Genomic DNA, 18,554 nt, shown 5'->3' on the forward strand with positions numbered 1-18,554 from the left:
TTCAAAAAGAACAATGTGAAGTGAGAAGTTTTTATATTGGATATTTTTCTTTGTGGTGCCACATATTATTTTCTACTTTTTGAAGTTTTTTTTTCTCTTTCCCCTTTCACTCGTATACTATATATGTGGATTATGTATTAAACCAAGCAAGGACTTTGTGTGTGTATTGACCGGATTTTAATTTATGCAAATACTGTGTAATAATCCAATTCTTAAAATAATTCTTACGTGATTTTTATTCCGTGAACATTGTAGTATATGCATTCGAAGAAGGGCAAAAAATATTACGGTCATTCTGAGGAATTTATATGGATTGAAAGGTGCTTTGTGGGAATATATAAGGCAATTACTAGAACAAATAGTCTTCTCCAGTTAATTACATAATTGATTGAACTTTGAAGAAGGAGATACTTAATTTCCGTAAAAACGATTTTCCATTTGAAGACTTTGGACCCTTGGGACATTTACTTGTCTGCAAAAAGAACGATTGAAATAATTGGGTGAAATTTTGGCTTTGTGCCTATAACTTTTTGAATTTATTTAGTTAAATGGAGACAATAAGATAAACAGAGTCTCAAATAACATTTTATTTGACTGCGATGTTTTCTTATATAGTACATATTGAAATAATATGTAAACACCCATTTTACAGTGATAAAACCAACCCTTATTTTTACACACTTGATAACCCTTTAAGTTTGTATTGCGGAAAAACGAGTAAAGGAATTTATGATTTTTTCTGTCTTTTGTACTTGTGCTTTTTATTCAAGATCAATCCGTCTGGAATGTTTTTAATCAATCTTGAGCTTTTTATTCCAAACCATTGGCATCTTGCAGTTTTGTGGGAGGTGTATGTTGATGTCCTTTCAAGACAGCACACATTAAAAAGGGATTGTGTATTACATAATATATCGTCATTGGTGCTTTTGTGTGTTACCTACATAAATAAAGTGAATAAAGACAGCACACCGATGACGATATTAATGATAATAATGACGGTGGCAGTGTTAGAAATCATAGAAGCATAATATATTATATATAGTATTATGTTACTTTCTCGGGTATTCTCTTTTCTCGTTATATTGTACTTTCTGTTCGTACAAAATTCACACAGACACTTTTTAATCATTCGCTTGAGGGGATGATTTTAACTCGGAAATCCAGGAGAGGGGTACAGAGATATGGGGTGGTGTCAATCATAAAACTCACATTTCAATGATCATTTGTGTTGAAATGTTTCATGAAATTTATAATGAGAAGTTTTTGAATTATGTTTGAGTAAAAAACTTGAGAAATGTGCATATGACGTTATTTGCATAACAATTTTGTTTTCAAACTTATTTATTTTACTTTTTTTAATTGAATAACATTGCTTTTTAATGGTTTTTTGCCCAAAGTACTATTTTGATGTACGTATGTATATATCGTGCTGGCATATTTCCTTTTTACTGCTCGAAATCCACAAAGAGAGGAGCTAGGGGAACTGGGGCAGTAGTAAACATGGGGTAGTTGTAAATACCGCTACATTCTTAATTAGATATTAGACTCAAGAGAACGCAACCTCTATGAATTCGTAGATAATATAGAGATCCTTGTCCAATGAAGAAGTGGTCGATAAACGCTAAGTTGTTCTTTAAAAAAAAACCCGGTTTTTCAAAAAACTAATACCATTGAAATCGTCGTACGTGCAAGTAATGTTAACTTCAATTTCCATCTGGCAATCCTTTGATAAGAATTTGCTAGGCAATAAGTGAATTTGACGTACCAGATGAAAAATTGGAATGTCGACGTCGCGCAACGCAGTGATTAAGTCCTTTGATAAAAAAGGTTTAAATTTAAAATCAATGAGGCAATTTACACCACTCACCGCATTGGATTGAGATTGAATTGTCCCAAAATCGGATTTTGGGACAATTCAGTCTGAATCTAATGCGACAGTCTAAATGGCCTCAATGAAACCGTTTAGATTGCGGCGTTAGATTGAGACTTAATAATCCGAAGTCTGATTTTGGAACGGTTTAATCTCAATCCAATGCGGCGGTGTAAATAGGCTTAATGTCAATCTATTCCAAGATGGTAAATGTATTAGGAGTAACCGCTCTTTAAATTTCAATAGTTTGCAGATGATCATTTGATGTATGTAAGCCTTAACATAAGAATGATTGGCTCAGCGGTGACCCAAAAATGAAATTTTTCTTACGGCCTTTGCTCTAAAAAGTGAGAAAAAGTGTTTTTTTTCAGACCTCCAATTCTTTACCCTTTCGTCCTTAAAGGATTAAAGCTTAAACCATGCAGCGAATATCCAAAAACTTACTAAGCCAGAAATCGGGAGAACAATCTGTGCTATTGTTTCTCCAGAATTAAGAGCAATTACACGTTAAATTGCTTCTCTTATAGGCATCTAAAATTAATGAGTAACGATAAATTTCCTGAAATTATTAAATATACAAAAGGTAATTGAAAAAGTAGTGACGTGCACATACACTATTTCACTATAACTAGCGCTCATAAACTGGGACCAAATTCACGATCGTAACCAGATATGTTTTTGAACGGAGGCAGCTAAAATCCCGAACGTCAAAATTCCGAAAGGCAAAATCCCGAAAGCCAAAATCCCGAATGTTCAAAATCCTGAAAGGGATGAAATTAAATGGAGGAAAATGTGTAGAATAATTTCCTAAGACGCAGAAAATTTCCTTTGTCTCCAGCAAGCGCAGGTGCTATCGTGGGAGTAGCTATGACACTTTTAAGAATTTGGGATTTTGGCTTTTGCGATTTTGGCCAATTTGGGATTTTGCTTTTCGGAATTTTGGCTTTCGGGATTTTGGTTTTCGGGATTTTGATCGGGACCCGTTTTTGAGTGATTATTGGTTATTATATCGATTATATCTAATAAAGATAATTTTGCCTCACTGCTTAAAAGAAGGGAAAGTGTCTCGGATTAATACAAAATGGAGTGTCGTACGAGATAATTGGTTTTGGCTATGGATAAATTTCCGATTGACTAGGCAATTGACAAACGGAATAGACAGTAATCCAGGTTGCGTTCGAGAATATGACTTGTGATTTGCAATTCGATGTACAAATTATTTGATTACCCACCATATTTGACTTTGATGCTCACCTACCTCTAAATTTTCCAAAACGTTTAGAATCTTTCCTTCTAAATCTAAAGTATAAAAAACATACGGGCTAGAGAAGCATATTTTTAGCAGTACTGTCTTCTACAGTAATTAAGAATTTGGAAAATTTTAAGTTTCAAATTTTTTTTTGACGTTACGCTATCTATCTCTCTGTCCGATTTAGGCCATGGGCTATGGCCTGTTACATGGGTTTCAAATTAAAGGACTAAAAGTTTAATCTTACTCTCTCGATTCTCAGTTTCCAAACAGAAAACATGATAACTGAATTGTAAGTCTGAAGAAAATTTAACTATCCTAAAACAGGTTTCAGATCCAAGGCTTAGGCCGTGATCTAACTTTCAGATAATATTTTCGGAAAAAATATATTATAAGAAAATTATAAAATATTATATTAAAAAATTCAATTTAGGGGCTTGGGTAGATGAATAATAATAAGTCTGAGATACATCACTTAAATCTTTGGTGGTCAATATCTATCTACACATATTATAATGTTAGAACGGATAAATAAATCATGGGTAGGTTTGAGTTTTAGGCAACTGATTTTTCTAATCTTTTCAGTTTTATATAAATTTTAGGGAGCTAAATAAATGAAAAAAAAAACAGATTGTGACAGCGAGAAGTGATTTAAATAAAGTGGTAATGCGTAGCTTTTTTTAAATAAATTTATTGATATAATTTTAAAGATGCATAACAAAATATTTTTTTATGTGTCTTTAATAGATTAATATTGAAAAATTCAGTGGCTTTATTTTTGCTCAATTTATTTTATATGGTTTTAGTCGTAAAAACATATTGAATGAATGAAATCGAATAATATGAAACGTTGTGATTTTTTTCTCGTCAAAAAGGATAAAGCTTTTACGATTTTCATGAGTCTACGGCTCAAATGAGTCTATCACCCTTATTTTAACACCACTTTAGGCTGTTTGTGGAAGGTTCGCTTCTCCTTCCGACTGATAGACTGTCTCCCTAAAAATAACTCAGTGTCAACAATACAATAAATTCTTTGAATTTCAAACAGAGAACTGAGTGTGAAAAGTTGGTCAAAGACTCAATTAGCCGTAATTTTTCAAAAACATCAAGATATCCCTACCCTAAGAGTTGTTACGATAAACTTTCAAGTACTTTTCAAATTTTTGTCTTATGTACACAATTTTTCTCGTGGAACGAAAGAGAAAATACTTGTCGAAATTACCTCGCAATTTCCATAATTTCGGTAAAGTTGTTCTGGTGCAGTAGAAAAAGGGAAAAGACTGAACGGTTTGTGTGCAGCAAAAGTGTAAATTTCTCCTTAAACTACTTTTACAAGAAATGAATATGTATTGTGCATGAAGGTCAGTTAGTACAGTAAAAATTCCCACCCATGGAAACTTTTGCAAATTGCTGGACGGAAATGGTGGGTGGGTAGGGTTGGTGAGGGTGATTTTGGGGGTGGTTATAAAAAAAAGGCAGCCGCACAAGAAGAAACTACCACTGAGAGTGTGAAAAAGTGGGTGTTTGGCGATAAAGACGTTTTCCAGCTTGAGTGAAATCGATAAAAAGGTGCAATAAAATTTCAGGGGATAAAATCGATTGTATTTGAGTTTATTATTTGTCGTTTTGCCAGGAAAAAATATCCATCTCACCGGGTTTATTGTACAATTTTGTATTCATGAGATTAAAATTTCTTGCAAATTTACTTCGCGTGCTATTTTCTTACTCCACAAAACAATTTTTCGTCCATTGAGCTCTATTCTTAGCAAATAGTCCAATGATCTTTGTTCTCGCTCGACCTTTCTTTTCAAACTATATTTGGTTATGTGCACGTCAGTAACTAACCTTAAACAAAATTTATATCATTCCGTTCGAATAACAGATATTCAAGACAATCAATATTTTAATTTAATTGAAAAATGAATTTTATTCTCTAAAAGCTTCAATTGATTAATAAATCCCGTTTAATATTTCATTTATACTATATTTGAGTTATATCAAATCGAAAGCATCCACTTTTAGAAGAACCGTTGATAAACATGAAATAGTAAATTTATTACTCCCTATAAAAGAATTACAACTCATAAATAAAGAATTATAGCATTAAAAATTTGACCGTGTTTATTGGTGAATAGGGTTTGGTAAGTGGATAAAACAGAACGGAATGCTAAAACTTGGAAATTAGGGTGTTTTAACCTCCATTTGTCAATTTTAGAAAAAATTATCTTCGTTTGATTCATTAAGTAATATATCTACATAAAATATTTGGTCCCTTGTCTATTTCCATTCTGATTAAATAGAGCTTTTAATGCTTTAAGTGATTTGAATCTCGAGCCAAATAGAGAACGAGATGAAACTACAATATTAATCTTATTAAATAATTTCACAGCATGTAGATAATGCTTATGGTAAAATAATTTAATACTGCAGAAGCTTATACAGAAGTTATAAATTGTGATTATGCAAAATTTATCTCATTATATCAGTTTTGTCACCCACTTCCGTCACCTTTAATGACCTTTCACCACCGATTAAAAACTTTCGAAATACATAATTTCACAAAATAATAAAAGAAGTATATTACTATATGGTACACCTAAATCAATGTTTTATCATTAACTACAACGAAATTATCCAAAATCAATTATTGCACATTTCTCGGGTGTTTTAAAGAGTGTGAAATATGTTAAGCGTTACTAAAACACTTATTACCTACTTTCAAAATAATCCCTTAGTCCAATAAATGTTTTATGAGGCTTTAATTGGCTTAATTGAATTCTAAAAAGTTTTTCAAGATTTCACTTTAATAGACTCTTTACTAATGGCTTAAAATGCAAAATTTGCGACTATTTAAATCTTTATTTTATTTTTCATTAAGGACAGCTCAGAGAAAGTGGGTCACAGACAAAAAGTGGTTAATTTACTCTATATGGTACACCTTACATTGGCTTTGGACTTTAGGTTTATACTATGGCTTAACTGCTCCAATTTTTTATTACTCACGATTTTTTTTGAAAAATTTAACTTTGGATTGGATTATTAAAGATAACCTAGTCCCAGGCGAGGTGTCTTCAAAGTTGAAGCCAATTTCTTACTTTCACATACAAATGCGTATGGGAGTTTTTCTGCGCTCGTGATCGTTATGCTAAATATTTAAAAAGTGAGAAGTTTTTCCGTATTATAAGATACCTTTCCGTATGGAGGGATAAATATACTAAATTTTTGTTTAAATAATTTTTTTCTTTGGAGCACTGTGAGCTGAGTCCGAGATCAATTTAGGAATTGGCTTCCAATAGCTCCATATAAAAAGGCCAACTTGCCAGGCGCTTGTAAGCAACATATTAGGATCTTAAAAAGTAACGATATTGCTCTCTATGATTTTGAGAGCTTCGGAAACTGGGCTAAACTTTTAGTCTGAAGACCACCTTATGTTTAGCCATATGGCTTAAGTTCTCTAATTACTTATTACATCAGTAATGATTTTCTTTTAGCAAATTTCGACTTAGAATTCTATTAGCATTAAATCTACGAAGACCCGGTCAAATTGGCCGGCTTAAAAGCATTTCAAAATTAACATATATTTAAACGGTACAATGTCATTATCAAACTTTATGAATTTCTTAAAATATACAGGCAATATATTTTTCAGTGTTTAAATCTTAATTTTTTTCTCTTTTTCAAGAAAAAAATGTTGAATATCCTATCCTATCGCGGTCTGTTATTTGACCGAGTGCGCTAGGAAAAACGACCAAAAACAGTCGATAGGTTTAGTGTTAAGGGCAAACAATCTGTTAGGTTTTGGAAAACTGGTAAAATTGGTTGCTATTTTGGTTTTTAAAATCTTCGCACAATCGGTTAAACCTCTTCTCTGACTGCTTCAGAATCTGAAATAAACTAAGACCTATCTTCGAGAATATCGATGGGCTCATTTCATGCTATGCTTTCAGATATTTTTATACAGAGAGCTATGGTGTTGTTTCTGAGGCCGAGATCTACAACTGGTTAGAATTTGGTGGTAATCCGACGTCCGCGTGACGAGATATTCAAGTGTTCATGAAAAATGTACACGGGAAGCATAGGAAATCGTCAACAGCAAATGAGTCTCCTGAAAAGTTGTCAATACGACATAACATAGTTTGAAATAGAACCGTCGATATTCCGCTTCTGAAATTCGTGTGAAGATCTTATAAGTTATTATCCATATTCTAAAGCCGTTAGTGTACGTACAATCACACAGAAAATTTTTGACTCTTAATTTAAGAATATGATAAGACCCTCGGGAACTTAAATTGGCCGTGAATCCTCGAGGCCGAATGAAATGGGCTAAAATCGGCTAAGTTCAACATTAGCTGAAAAATAAAACTGTCTTGAGCTTTGCAAATTCCAAATAAAACTAAATAATCAAGAATTCAGAGTTAGGACTTTGGCATTCATCGGATACGATTTGAAATTAGATTCTTGGGTATTTCTGTTTAAGAATTTTCTATTTTTCTGTGTGATATTTTTGGCTGATCCTTTGTTTAGAGCTACATTTTACAGGCTAAATATTCTCGAGGATCATCCTGAGTATATATAAGACTTACGGTTACGATTATATAAACAAGCACAGGGATTAGAAGTTAATTGCATAAATATTGTTACAAATTTTAGATTAAATTGATTTAAGTGTGTTCTCGGTGATCACCCTGAGTTTATTTGCAGCTTTAAGATATAGAATTTAGGTTAAATTAAATACTTTTTATCGGTAGATCACGTTTTCTAAGCTTTCCTGAAAGGAAAATATATTTTAAACTTTACAGTTATAGATTTTGTATTTAAAATCTCTAGTAAAGAGTCTATTAAAGAAAAGTCTTGAAGAAGCGTCAAGAATTAAAGTAAACCAACTAAAGCCTTACAATCCTTTTATTGGACTGAGATATTATTTTGAATCTATTTGGGTTTTAAGGCTCTAGCTAGATACAGCTATGACTTAAGCCAAGAATTTATATAAAATTGCCAGAAATATTGTTTGAAGACCTGGATTACCTCTCACTCTAATAGATATTTTTATTACTTTATTTTATTTTGAAGAAATTAAAAATGATTGACGAATGATTAAAATGTGGTGAAGTGAAATACTAAATGTAATAAATAATACAGCTACAATGATTTAAATTAAAATTTTATAGAAGACACCATTCAGAATTTTCTATATGAAAACGACATATATTTTCCAAAGGTGTTTTCTCTATTTTGACTCTAGGCTAGAGTAGACAAGCTTGAATGTTATTCACAGACGTTACAAAGTGCTTTATACTTATAGTACCTGGTTCAAGAGATTCAAGAACACAATTCACAGGTGGATTCTGTGGATTTTCTTCACAAGATTTATTTAAAAGTTACTTGCTTCGGAAATGTACCTCATTGTGATTCTCATGTAAATTTTTCATTATTACAATGAAAAGTGTCTTCTTAGAAAATTGCACAGTCAATATGATTTATAGTTTCAAGAGTAAGGTTCTTTAAGTAGGAAAAGGTAAAAACGGAAAATCATGAAAATTTATTTCTTAAAAAAATGAGCAAAGGAGAAGCATATGAAACTTATGTTAGAATTTATGATATAAGAAAATTTCCAATTTTTGATGTTCTAAGTAAGATTCATTTAAAGCTTAAAGTCAGAATTTTGTTTGCTTTTTGAAACCATTTAATTAAGTTTTCTGATATTAAGTTTATTACAATAGTAATTCCAATTTTTAATATTATCACTAATATTCAATATTTTTTAGGACCTTAATTTATTATTCAGAAAAATATTCAAGAATTATGCAAGAGGTAATAGTCTAGGCGTGAATTTATTTCCTAACTTTTTCCTGACCTAATTTGTTGATTTTAGAACATTTCTCTTCAAAAAAACACATAATAATTTTTTGCCTTTTATTGACAATTTTTTTTATAACAAAGGCAATAGTACTATTTAGTTAATTCAATTTAATTTAGCTATCATTCGCCATCTGTATTAAAAATTGTAATAAAATTATAAACAATTCTAAATTGTATCATAAAATATCACGGCTTTTATTTTCACTAATATAAAATTTTTGGGAATGTTAAAATATTTTGCAATGAAATAGAATTGAATAAAAATGAATGAAGTACATCTACAATTTATGTGCAATATTTCAATTGCGAATTTTTGATGCGTGAAACACAGAAATTTTATAAATAATAGGAATGATAGGAATGATGGTGTGAACTAAAAGAATATGAAAATTTTAACATTGTTCTCATGGGATGCTTTTTGAGCTTTCTCAGCTGTAATAATGAACTTTCTTCGAATGCCAGTAGCTACAAAAGTGGTGTGTTCATGTACGAATTCCATCTAATATAGAATTGTTGCCATTTTATCTATGTTTATAGGAGAATTGTGTTATGTGATGTTTTTGCACGTGAGAGCAATCCTAGAGAATTTGTAGTGGATATACTGTAAGGATGGGGAGTCTTCTGGAAAATATGTGATTTTTTATCAGTTGTGTTTAAATGTGAAAGTGGTTGTTGAAGGTTAAGAAGGGGGAACCATCCTGAAGGAGTGTGTCGCCTGCGAAGAGTCAACACAAGAAGACGCAAAATGCCAGGCGGAAGAAGAGGATTGGTTGCTCCGCAGAATACATTCTTGGAGAATATCATCAGGAGATCAAATTCCCAACGTAAGTGGGAACAATTTCTTACTTTACGCTTGAAGATGAAAATTGCTTTCATCTTCTTGAGGGTATTTGCACACAATTAATACTTGAATCAAGTGTCTCTTCTTTCTTGAGTCCCCTATTACACCTATATCATACATGCCGGAAACATGTACTTGTTGCTGTTGGGCTAGAATGGCATAAAAGTTCCTCTTAATTGATTTTTGGTACATACATTATTTTGATTTGAAATTGTTTTATTTGCTTTTTGATATTGTTTTCTTGAAAAAAAATGCAGCTTAGGGTAAAATGGGGTAATTCGGAATCATTTCTAATTCGGAATTTTGAGATTTTTCCCTGCTTGAGATGGACAAAGAGAAGAAGACCATAAAAAAGTACAAGCCTAGGTTCAGGCTGATCCTCGAGTATATTAAACATGTAAAATTTGGAAGTGAGGGATTAAGTAAAGGAAATGCAAAGGACCTCTATAATCGATTATCTCAAGCTCTTATATTGTATTGTCCTAGACACACTTACGACTTAAACCGATAGACAGATTAATGTAATTATAATCAAAATAATGATCAGATTACATTTCCATTAGGTTCTGACTAATCCGTCTCTCGGCTTAAAGCGAAAAACGGCTTAGTTAGTGGAAAACTGATGGGAATATAGTCAAATCATTATTTTGATTATAATTACGTTAAGCCGTCTTTTGGATTAAGTCGTAAGGGTGTCTAAGACGGCAGTTTAGCATAAATCTTTACTATCAAAATTTGGGGTCCCGGTCAAAATCCCGAACGCCAAAATCCCGAAAGCCAAAATCCCGAACGCCAAAATCCCGAAAGCCAAATCCCGAATGGCCCACAATCCCGAAAGACAAAATTCCGAATTCTTAAAAGTGTCACAGTTACTCCCACGATTGCACCCGCAATTGCTGGGGGCAAAGGGAAATCTTCTGTGTCTTAGGAAATATTCCAAACATTTTCCTCCGCATAATTTCATCCCTTTCAAGATTTTGAAATTTCGGGATTTTGGCTTTCGGGATTTCGGCTGCCACCGCAAAATTTGGAGGGTATCCCTGAGGATTAGATCGAGTATATTTAGGTTTTTGCAATTAAAAGTACTTCTTCGTGTTTTTTCTTTTCCCCATCCAAAACATTGAGGTAATATCAAAAAGAATTTAATTCAAAATTCTCACTAAACTTAAAATCTATTGCAACATTCAATAAAACACGAATAAACTCTTAAAAATGATGTTTATAATTAAAATAAATTACGCATATTTACATTTTTTTGCTCTCTAAAATCTTGTAAAATTAAACTTTATGTATTTTTTTAACTTACAAAAATAATACCTTAAATTATTAAGTAGTTTAACTTCTAAGCATTAGATTGTTTGGATTTTTTGAATTTTTCGGATAATTATTTGGAGTTATCTATTTTAAATTTAAAAAACTATTCACAAATAATTCAGTATTTAATCCCGTAAAACATTTAACTGCTACAAATGTTTTCTGATTGGCTAAAGCTTGAAAGCTTTCAAAGCATTCCAAATTATAGGCAATTAGTGAACGCGTTGGGACCAAAACATTTTATGGTATTAAATATTTGATTATATGCCGATAAAATATTCTTTAGAAAGAGTAATTAGGAGAATTAATTTTACCATCTGCGTGTTATTTGCTAAAATTTTGCTGTCAGAAAAAATGTTCATATGTACTGTTCTCAGCGACTCTAAAAGCTGGCGTTGTCGCTGGCATTATTGTTGTAAGAAAATTCATTTTTATTTATCATCGATAGCAGAATCGTTTTTTATCGTCTTCAGTTCAACTTAAGACTTTTTTATTAAATTCTGTTGTTGGTTTAAAGTATAATCATACTAAAGAAAATCGCCTTACAGTCCCATATACGTTTTTATTTATTTATTTTTTCTTAGAATATTGGCCATTTCAAAGGTATAATAATTCAATTTATTAATATAAATAAGTCAAGGAGTCATGTAAATTTTGATGTGCAAAACCTCCAAAAAAAACTTTCTTTTCTTTTTATATCTGAAAATGAAACAAGGCAAAATGTTATTGGATAAGGTCAGGGAGACTTTAGAAGTTGAGAAGTTTTGTTATTTAGTGTGTGGAAATATGTATGCTATCTATAGATACATAATACCTTTATTTAAAAACGGCAATATCCAAGTTTTAGGAATTTAGAAATTGCACCAATATTCCCCTGTGCCACTTTTTGAATGAGCATGTGCAATACTCAACTTCATCTACTATACAATATTAGTTACTCCACTATTAACAATATATTCACAAACCATTTACTGTATACAAAAACCATTCCTTTCATTTCAACCTCTATGGAAAGATTTTTTTTTACCTTTCTGTTGCAACTAAACTTTTTATATCAGTTTTTCCCTCAAATTTTGCATCTACTACATTAAATATGAATGTGAACGTGCAAAAATGAAACAAAGTGATAAGAGTAGAGTAGCTTATGATAGGTGGGATTTTGTCAATATTATAAGGGTTAGTATTCCCAGGCACAATTTTCTATATATGAGATGCTCAGAGCAAAAGTGGACCACTTTTTTATAAGAAAATGCGTAAAAAGGAAACCACTCTTGCTCTGAGCATTTCATATCGCAACCCGAATATCGCTTGATTTAAGAATGAACTAAAAATAAGTCACACGTGGTCTCTGGTAAAAAGGGGTAGCAAATCGTCCCATGATGTTTAAAATGCTCGAACTCGTGACGTATGTATAGATGTTACACCTAAAAAATGCTTTTGTGTCATTTAAAATTGACATTGAAAAGGAATAATCCTAACTAATAATCCTAATAAGTGTTTGCAGATGGAAGAAATGTCCTTCTAGGTAACCTACAAAACATATCCAAAAACAAAAACAAAAAATTGCACGGCACATTTTCGAGAAATCGAAAGAAACACTTTGTTTTTCAAAAGAAGTTAACGATCCTTGGGGTGGACTTATTTGGGGATCCACAGAAGGTCCGAAGTTTTTAACTCTAACCGTTTGACCTCTAAGTCTGATGATAGTTGAACGGGTACACGAATAAACAGCGTAACGTCAAAAGACTCAAAACTTTATATTTCCAAAAACTACCAAAGTACGATCCTTTATGAGATAAGGAGTCGATATATGTATATAATTCAAAATCGAAGGATTATACTGCTCTCCTTGTGGAGTTCGACCGTAAAATAAGAATTATATTTTGCCTATTTCGCGGTTTCAAAAATTTCATTTTAAGAAGGTACCAAATTTTGGTACTTTCAAACGGAATGGAATTTTAAAATGGGATCAGTTTTCAAGCCAATTTAATTTATTTTGATTTTTCTACGTTGCTGACTCAATACCAAAACTGTAAAATATTCTGGAAACAAATTATTCTCTAACAGAAGACTTTAGAAAAAAGTCCGATTGCACAAATGAATTTTTCTTACTTAAAAATATTTGAAATTAATTCTAGATTTTTTTTTTAATGTTCAGTAAAACTAAAATTTGGTCAATATTATAAATTAAATAAAAATTATAAATTGAGAAATTTAGGAAATTAAGAAATACTTTAGGCAACGTAAAATGAAGAAGTTATGCATTAATTTGGCACTTGTTTTTAAGAGGTCTCTCTTAAAAACTTTTCCTTTTTGATTGCACTTACCTAAATATTTTTTTCACTGATTATAATTGTATTTAATTACTGTTTATTTAATTCGAAATCTGGCATTAAAAAAATAAAATGGTATTGAGTCTCACAGAGGAAGCTCTTCAAAGTGTTGCCCATATGGCTTTAGAACACTCAGAAAAATAATCGGGTAAAACTTACTCGAATCTATGTTAAATTGACTCTTTTTCGTTGTGATTTTCGATTAACTATATTTTAGAGTTGATTTTACTTCTATTTAGGTGTAATATTCGGAAGAGTTGTTTTAACTTTTCTTTCCTAAAATTTACATGACAAAAGAGTGTGATTAACTCTGTTGGGAAAAATCTTTTATTCCTCCAATTTTTCTCCTACATCCCTTCACTCCGTGTTATTCCTATTTTTCCTCTCTTCTATTCCCTCCGTTCCTTCCTTCCTTCAGGTCCCACGTTCGGGGCAAGGACTATGTCCCACACTCCCCTGTGTTCTCCGGTGAGAACACTCCCACGGAGGTTGAGATGGGAATTTGGGAGAGGTGGATGTGGCAGAGGTTACTCCGGAAAGCTCAGCACTGGGCTTGGTGTTCTTGGGGGCTCCCGGTGGCTTCAGTGGCTTCAATGCTTGGTGGTGATGATGGTGTTGCTGCTGGGGATTGGGCTGGTGGAGATGGGCGAGGTGATTGATGTTGCCTCCTCGGCGGTCAGTGGTGAAAGAGGCCGATTGGCGCTCTTTTACTCATCAGCTGCTGCTGATTTTTCTACCTCCTCTCCTCGTCGCTAGCGCCCTCGTCGCCTCAGCAGGGCAACACACTCCACAGTTTTAAATTTAAATATGTTGCGCTCGCAACACACACCCCGGGGTCACCAAAAAAAAAGAGAAAAAAAAAGATTTCGAACCCCCCAGGGGGCAATAAGCCACAATCTCAAAAAAAAAACAAAATATAACAAATCTCATTAATAACAATAACAATTAATAAGTAGTAGAGCAAAACAAAATGAGTAGTATTAGAGAGTAACAATTTCGAGAGAAAAAAAATAAAATTTAGAATTAATAGTTATAAGTCAAAAATGTTAAGGATTTCGCATCGATAGGCCGACCTAATTATTAGCGCCAGCGAAATAACTTAACTATAAGTTTAAAGTGTGTGTAAATACTTTCAAAAGAATAAGATATTATTACTAAGGACCACCCCATTTCGATCACCAAGGCGGATCATTAATATACATGATCTAATAGGGAATTACTCTACACGAATGGTCACGATTTTATCCCCCCAAATCTCCCGCCTCAGCACCATTATAATCCGATCAGGATTTCAGCTATTCCGCTGAAGAGCATTCCGCGTAAAAATGTAGAAGCGGGAAGGAGAGTCTCAGCCGAATTACAATGTTGGGGAAAGAGAAATCCTGAAGGGCAAAGAGAAAACCCCTTTTTCCACCGACACTGCCCTATTGCCTCGAATATTGAACATGATAAAATTTTACTCGAGAAACTACATCCCGATCAGAAAAATGTGGCTGCCTCTAACTGCAGAGAAATGGGAAACAAATCGCGACCGAATTCAGTGCATCCCAATCGAAAAAAAAAGTAAAATAAAATAGATAATCGAATTAAGGTGTCCGAAATTATATGTGACGTCAAAACTGACGAAGGAGAAAAATAATTAAAGTATTGGCCAATAAAAATTGATTGGTTTTGTCGTCTTGACGAAATACCGAATCAAAATACTAGTGACAGCAAGAAGTGCTACTCACTTTAAATTCCCAAGGGACACTGCTAGCAATGTGTCTTAAAAGGGGATAACAGTTTGATGATTGAAATAGCCGAACATAGTTCGCTTCAGCATAAGGCTGGGCTATATCTGTATCAATCATCTCGATCAAAATGAACACCTAAAGGCGAACGACCATAATTTTAATTTAGGTCTATCCATAATGAACGATGGCCTACTTATGAATTTCTCCGTTCACAAGAAATAGAAATTAAATAAAATTAATAATATGGTCTCTCTACGTTACCCGCTCATACACCCGTACAAAAATCAAGTTACGTTAGATACAAAAGAAAGTTCCAGTGACGATGCCGATATTGTTGCCAAAAAAATAATCCGTCCTGCTGGCAAAAATCCCTTAACCTGGCTTGATGTCCTTACGGTGGAATACTGCCTTGCGATGAGTGTTCAGGTCTTCCAACTCGTAAGTTTGTCCGTGAACGGACAACACCTTGCTCTTCACCCATGGACAAAATTTCGCCTGAATCTTTTTATTGGCATCAGACAACACAAAGGATCGCCTGTAGACCACGTCACCCACGGAAAATCTACCCGGCTTCTTACGTAAATCGTATCGCTTTTTAGACGACTCATGGCATTTCTTCGACCTATCCATGGCCTTCTGTCTGGCCAATTTTAACTCCTTTATCCTCTCTTCGATCGATGGAATCGTATTAGCATCGGAATGCGTATACTCATCCCCATGTGAAATCATATTTTGCCCAAAATTTAAATAATACGGAGAAAATTGTGTAGTGTCGTGTACCGAGGATCGCATAGCCATCCCTATTTCGGCTAAATATTTTGGCCAATTTGTGTGTTTAGACCCTATATACGACCTGATAGCAGTAACAATAGTCCTATTTGCTCTCTCAGTAGGATTGGCTTGTGGGGTATACCCTGAGGTAAACCATTGGGCAACACCGAGATTTCTCAAAAAGGACTGAAGTTGAGCGGATTTGAAACTACTACCATTATCGGTCAGAAGGACACGAGGGACTCCGAACTGTGGGAAGACATTTTGAGACAAAATTTTGATAACAGAGTTTGCAGTAGAATTTCTAAGAGGATATAAAAGGACATACTTGGTCAGCTTGTCGATCAAGACCAAGATAAAGCGATGGCCCATAGTACTAGGTACTAAAGGTCCGATAAAATCGGCTGATAGATGTTCCCAGGGACGTGATGCAACTACATGATTACCCATCGGAGGTGTTAAATCATAATTCGGGGCCTTAGATTTCTTACAAGTTTCGCATTTACGGATATAATTGCGCACGTCTGTGCGAAGGCAAGGCCAATAAAAATATTCCGTAATTCTGCGGAAGGTTTTAAAGAACCCGAAATGTGCCGAAGTGGGATCATCATGGTATTTCTGCAAAATGGCCTGACGTTCACCCTTAGGGACACAGCATCTCCACCTAAAACTATAAGTTCCTAAAGGAGTTTTATAGCGGATATACTTGTAAAGCCGGCCGTCTTCTAATTTATACTCCGGAAGGCTGCTCGGGGATTTCGAGACTTGGTCATATAGGGACGCATACCATTTATCTTCCCGGGTCGAAATGGTATTAACGTTCCGTGAAAGGAAATCAGCTATCACGTTACTTTTACCGGGACGGTGGACTATGTCAAAGTCAAATTGCTGAAATTCCAACAACCATCTTCCTATACGACCACGGGCTTGCTTCTGGGATAAGATCCACTGGAGTGCAGAATGATCTGTCTCCAAAGTGAACTTGGTATGAAGCAAGAACTGCGAAAACCTTCGAAGACAAAATAGACAAGCCAAGGCTTCTTTTTCCGTAGTAGAGTACTTCTGCTCAGCCGCCGTGAACTTTCGCGAAATATAGCAAATAACTCCTTCCTCATTACCTACTCCCTGAACAAGGACTCCCCCCGCCCCAACATCACTAGCGTCAGCACGCACTATGAAGGGTTGAGAATAGTCGGGAAGTTTTAAAATAGGGGCAGATACAAGGAGCTGCTTCAATTCCGAAAAGCCACGGTCGGCCTCCGGAGACCATTCAATCCTTAAAGGATTACCTTTTAAAAGGTCGGTTAAAGGAGCCGAAATACTCGCAAAATTTGGGATGAAACGCCTGAACCATCCTGCCATACCGAGAAACTGACGTAATGCCTTGGGTGTTTTAGGGACAGGAATATTGCAGATGGCTTGGACTTTACCATCGTTTGTACTTAGACCCTGAGTGCTTAAAGTGTACCCCAGATAGTCTAACTCTGACATACAGAATTTAGACTTCTCCAGGTTGATGGAAAGATTGGCTTTTTTCAAACGACCAGCGACCTCATTTAAAATTTTCAAATGGGATTCAAAATCTTGAGTGAGAACAATGATATCGTCCAGAAAACAAAAGACATTGGGCTCTAAGTCGCATCCAATAACTATATCCATCAGTCTCGCCATCGTCATAGGACTATTTACTAAGCCAAAAGGCATTCTTCTGTAGCAGTACATCTTTCGTCCTGGGATAGCGAAACTAGTTTTGATCTGAGATTCTTCATCGAGCGGAATTTGCAAGAATGCGTCACTCAGATCAATGGATGATAGATATTTGGAGCCTTCTATACGATTAATAATGCTTTCAAGATTTGGAATAGCATAAGCATCTCTTATTGTTACTTTATTTAAACCTCGAGCATCAATGCAAATTCTAATTTTGCCCGATTTCTTCATTTGAATATTAGGAGGTGAGTTCCATGGAGAAAAAGAAACCTCCCGAAGTACCCCCATCCTAACCAGTCTCTGAATTTCAATATCCACTGCGGGAAGAAGATGATATGGGACAGGATAAGATGGTTTCCTTACGGGAGGGTTGTCACCAGTATCTATCGTGTGCTTTAAAATATCCGTGCAACCGAAAAAGTCCTCAGTAGTGATTAAAAAGTTTTTGATGGATTTTTCTAACTCCAGTCGTTCTGACTGGGAGAGCAGAATTTGATTATCCTGGGAATCAGGGACTGTTGAAAGTGCATTCAACAAAACTGGTTGTATGCCAAAGGCATGCCAAAAATCCATCCCCAAAGTAAAGGGTATGGAAATTTCAGGGACTAATAGGGTGGGAATCAATTCTGTTCTACCATTGAAAGTTATCATTAAATCGACTACTTTGGTGGATAAATAAGTTGAACCATCGGCTACACGCACAACGATATTCGAAGTTCTTGGGACTAATTTTAGAATTTTTACTAAGTTCATGCAACCACATCCTAATATACTCTGAGACGCTCCACTGTCCAATAAAGCCATAGCCTCCTCAATGTCAAAAATTTTAACTTTAATATAGGGACGATTTTCCCCGTTAGGGTATATAATAAAG

At 34.1% G+C, this 18,554-nt stretch overlaps 1 protein-coding gene across 1 annotated transcript in view; it reads left to right on the plus strand.

The window, feature by feature from the left end:
* Positions 1-9,515: 9,515 nt before the first annotated feature.
* LOC129809592 (potassium voltage-gated channel protein eag) overlaps positions 9,516-18,554 on the plus strand; it is a 99,154-nt gene continuing 90,115 nt past the window's right edge. The window contains exon 1 of the mRNA XM_055859544.1: positions 9,516-9,802. Coding sequence (XP_055715519.1) covers positions 9,724-9,802 — 79 coding nt within the window. The 5' untranslated portion in view covers positions 9,516-9,723. The remainder of the gene's footprint in view (positions 9,803-18,554) is intronic.

This window comes from Phlebotomus papatasi, chromosome 1, assembly GCF_024763615.1.
Source record: "Phlebotomus papatasi isolate M1 chromosome 1, Ppap_2.1, whole genome shotgun sequence".
NCBI lineage: Eukaryota > Metazoa > Arthropoda > Insecta > Diptera > Psychodidae > Phlebotomus > Phlebotomus papatasi.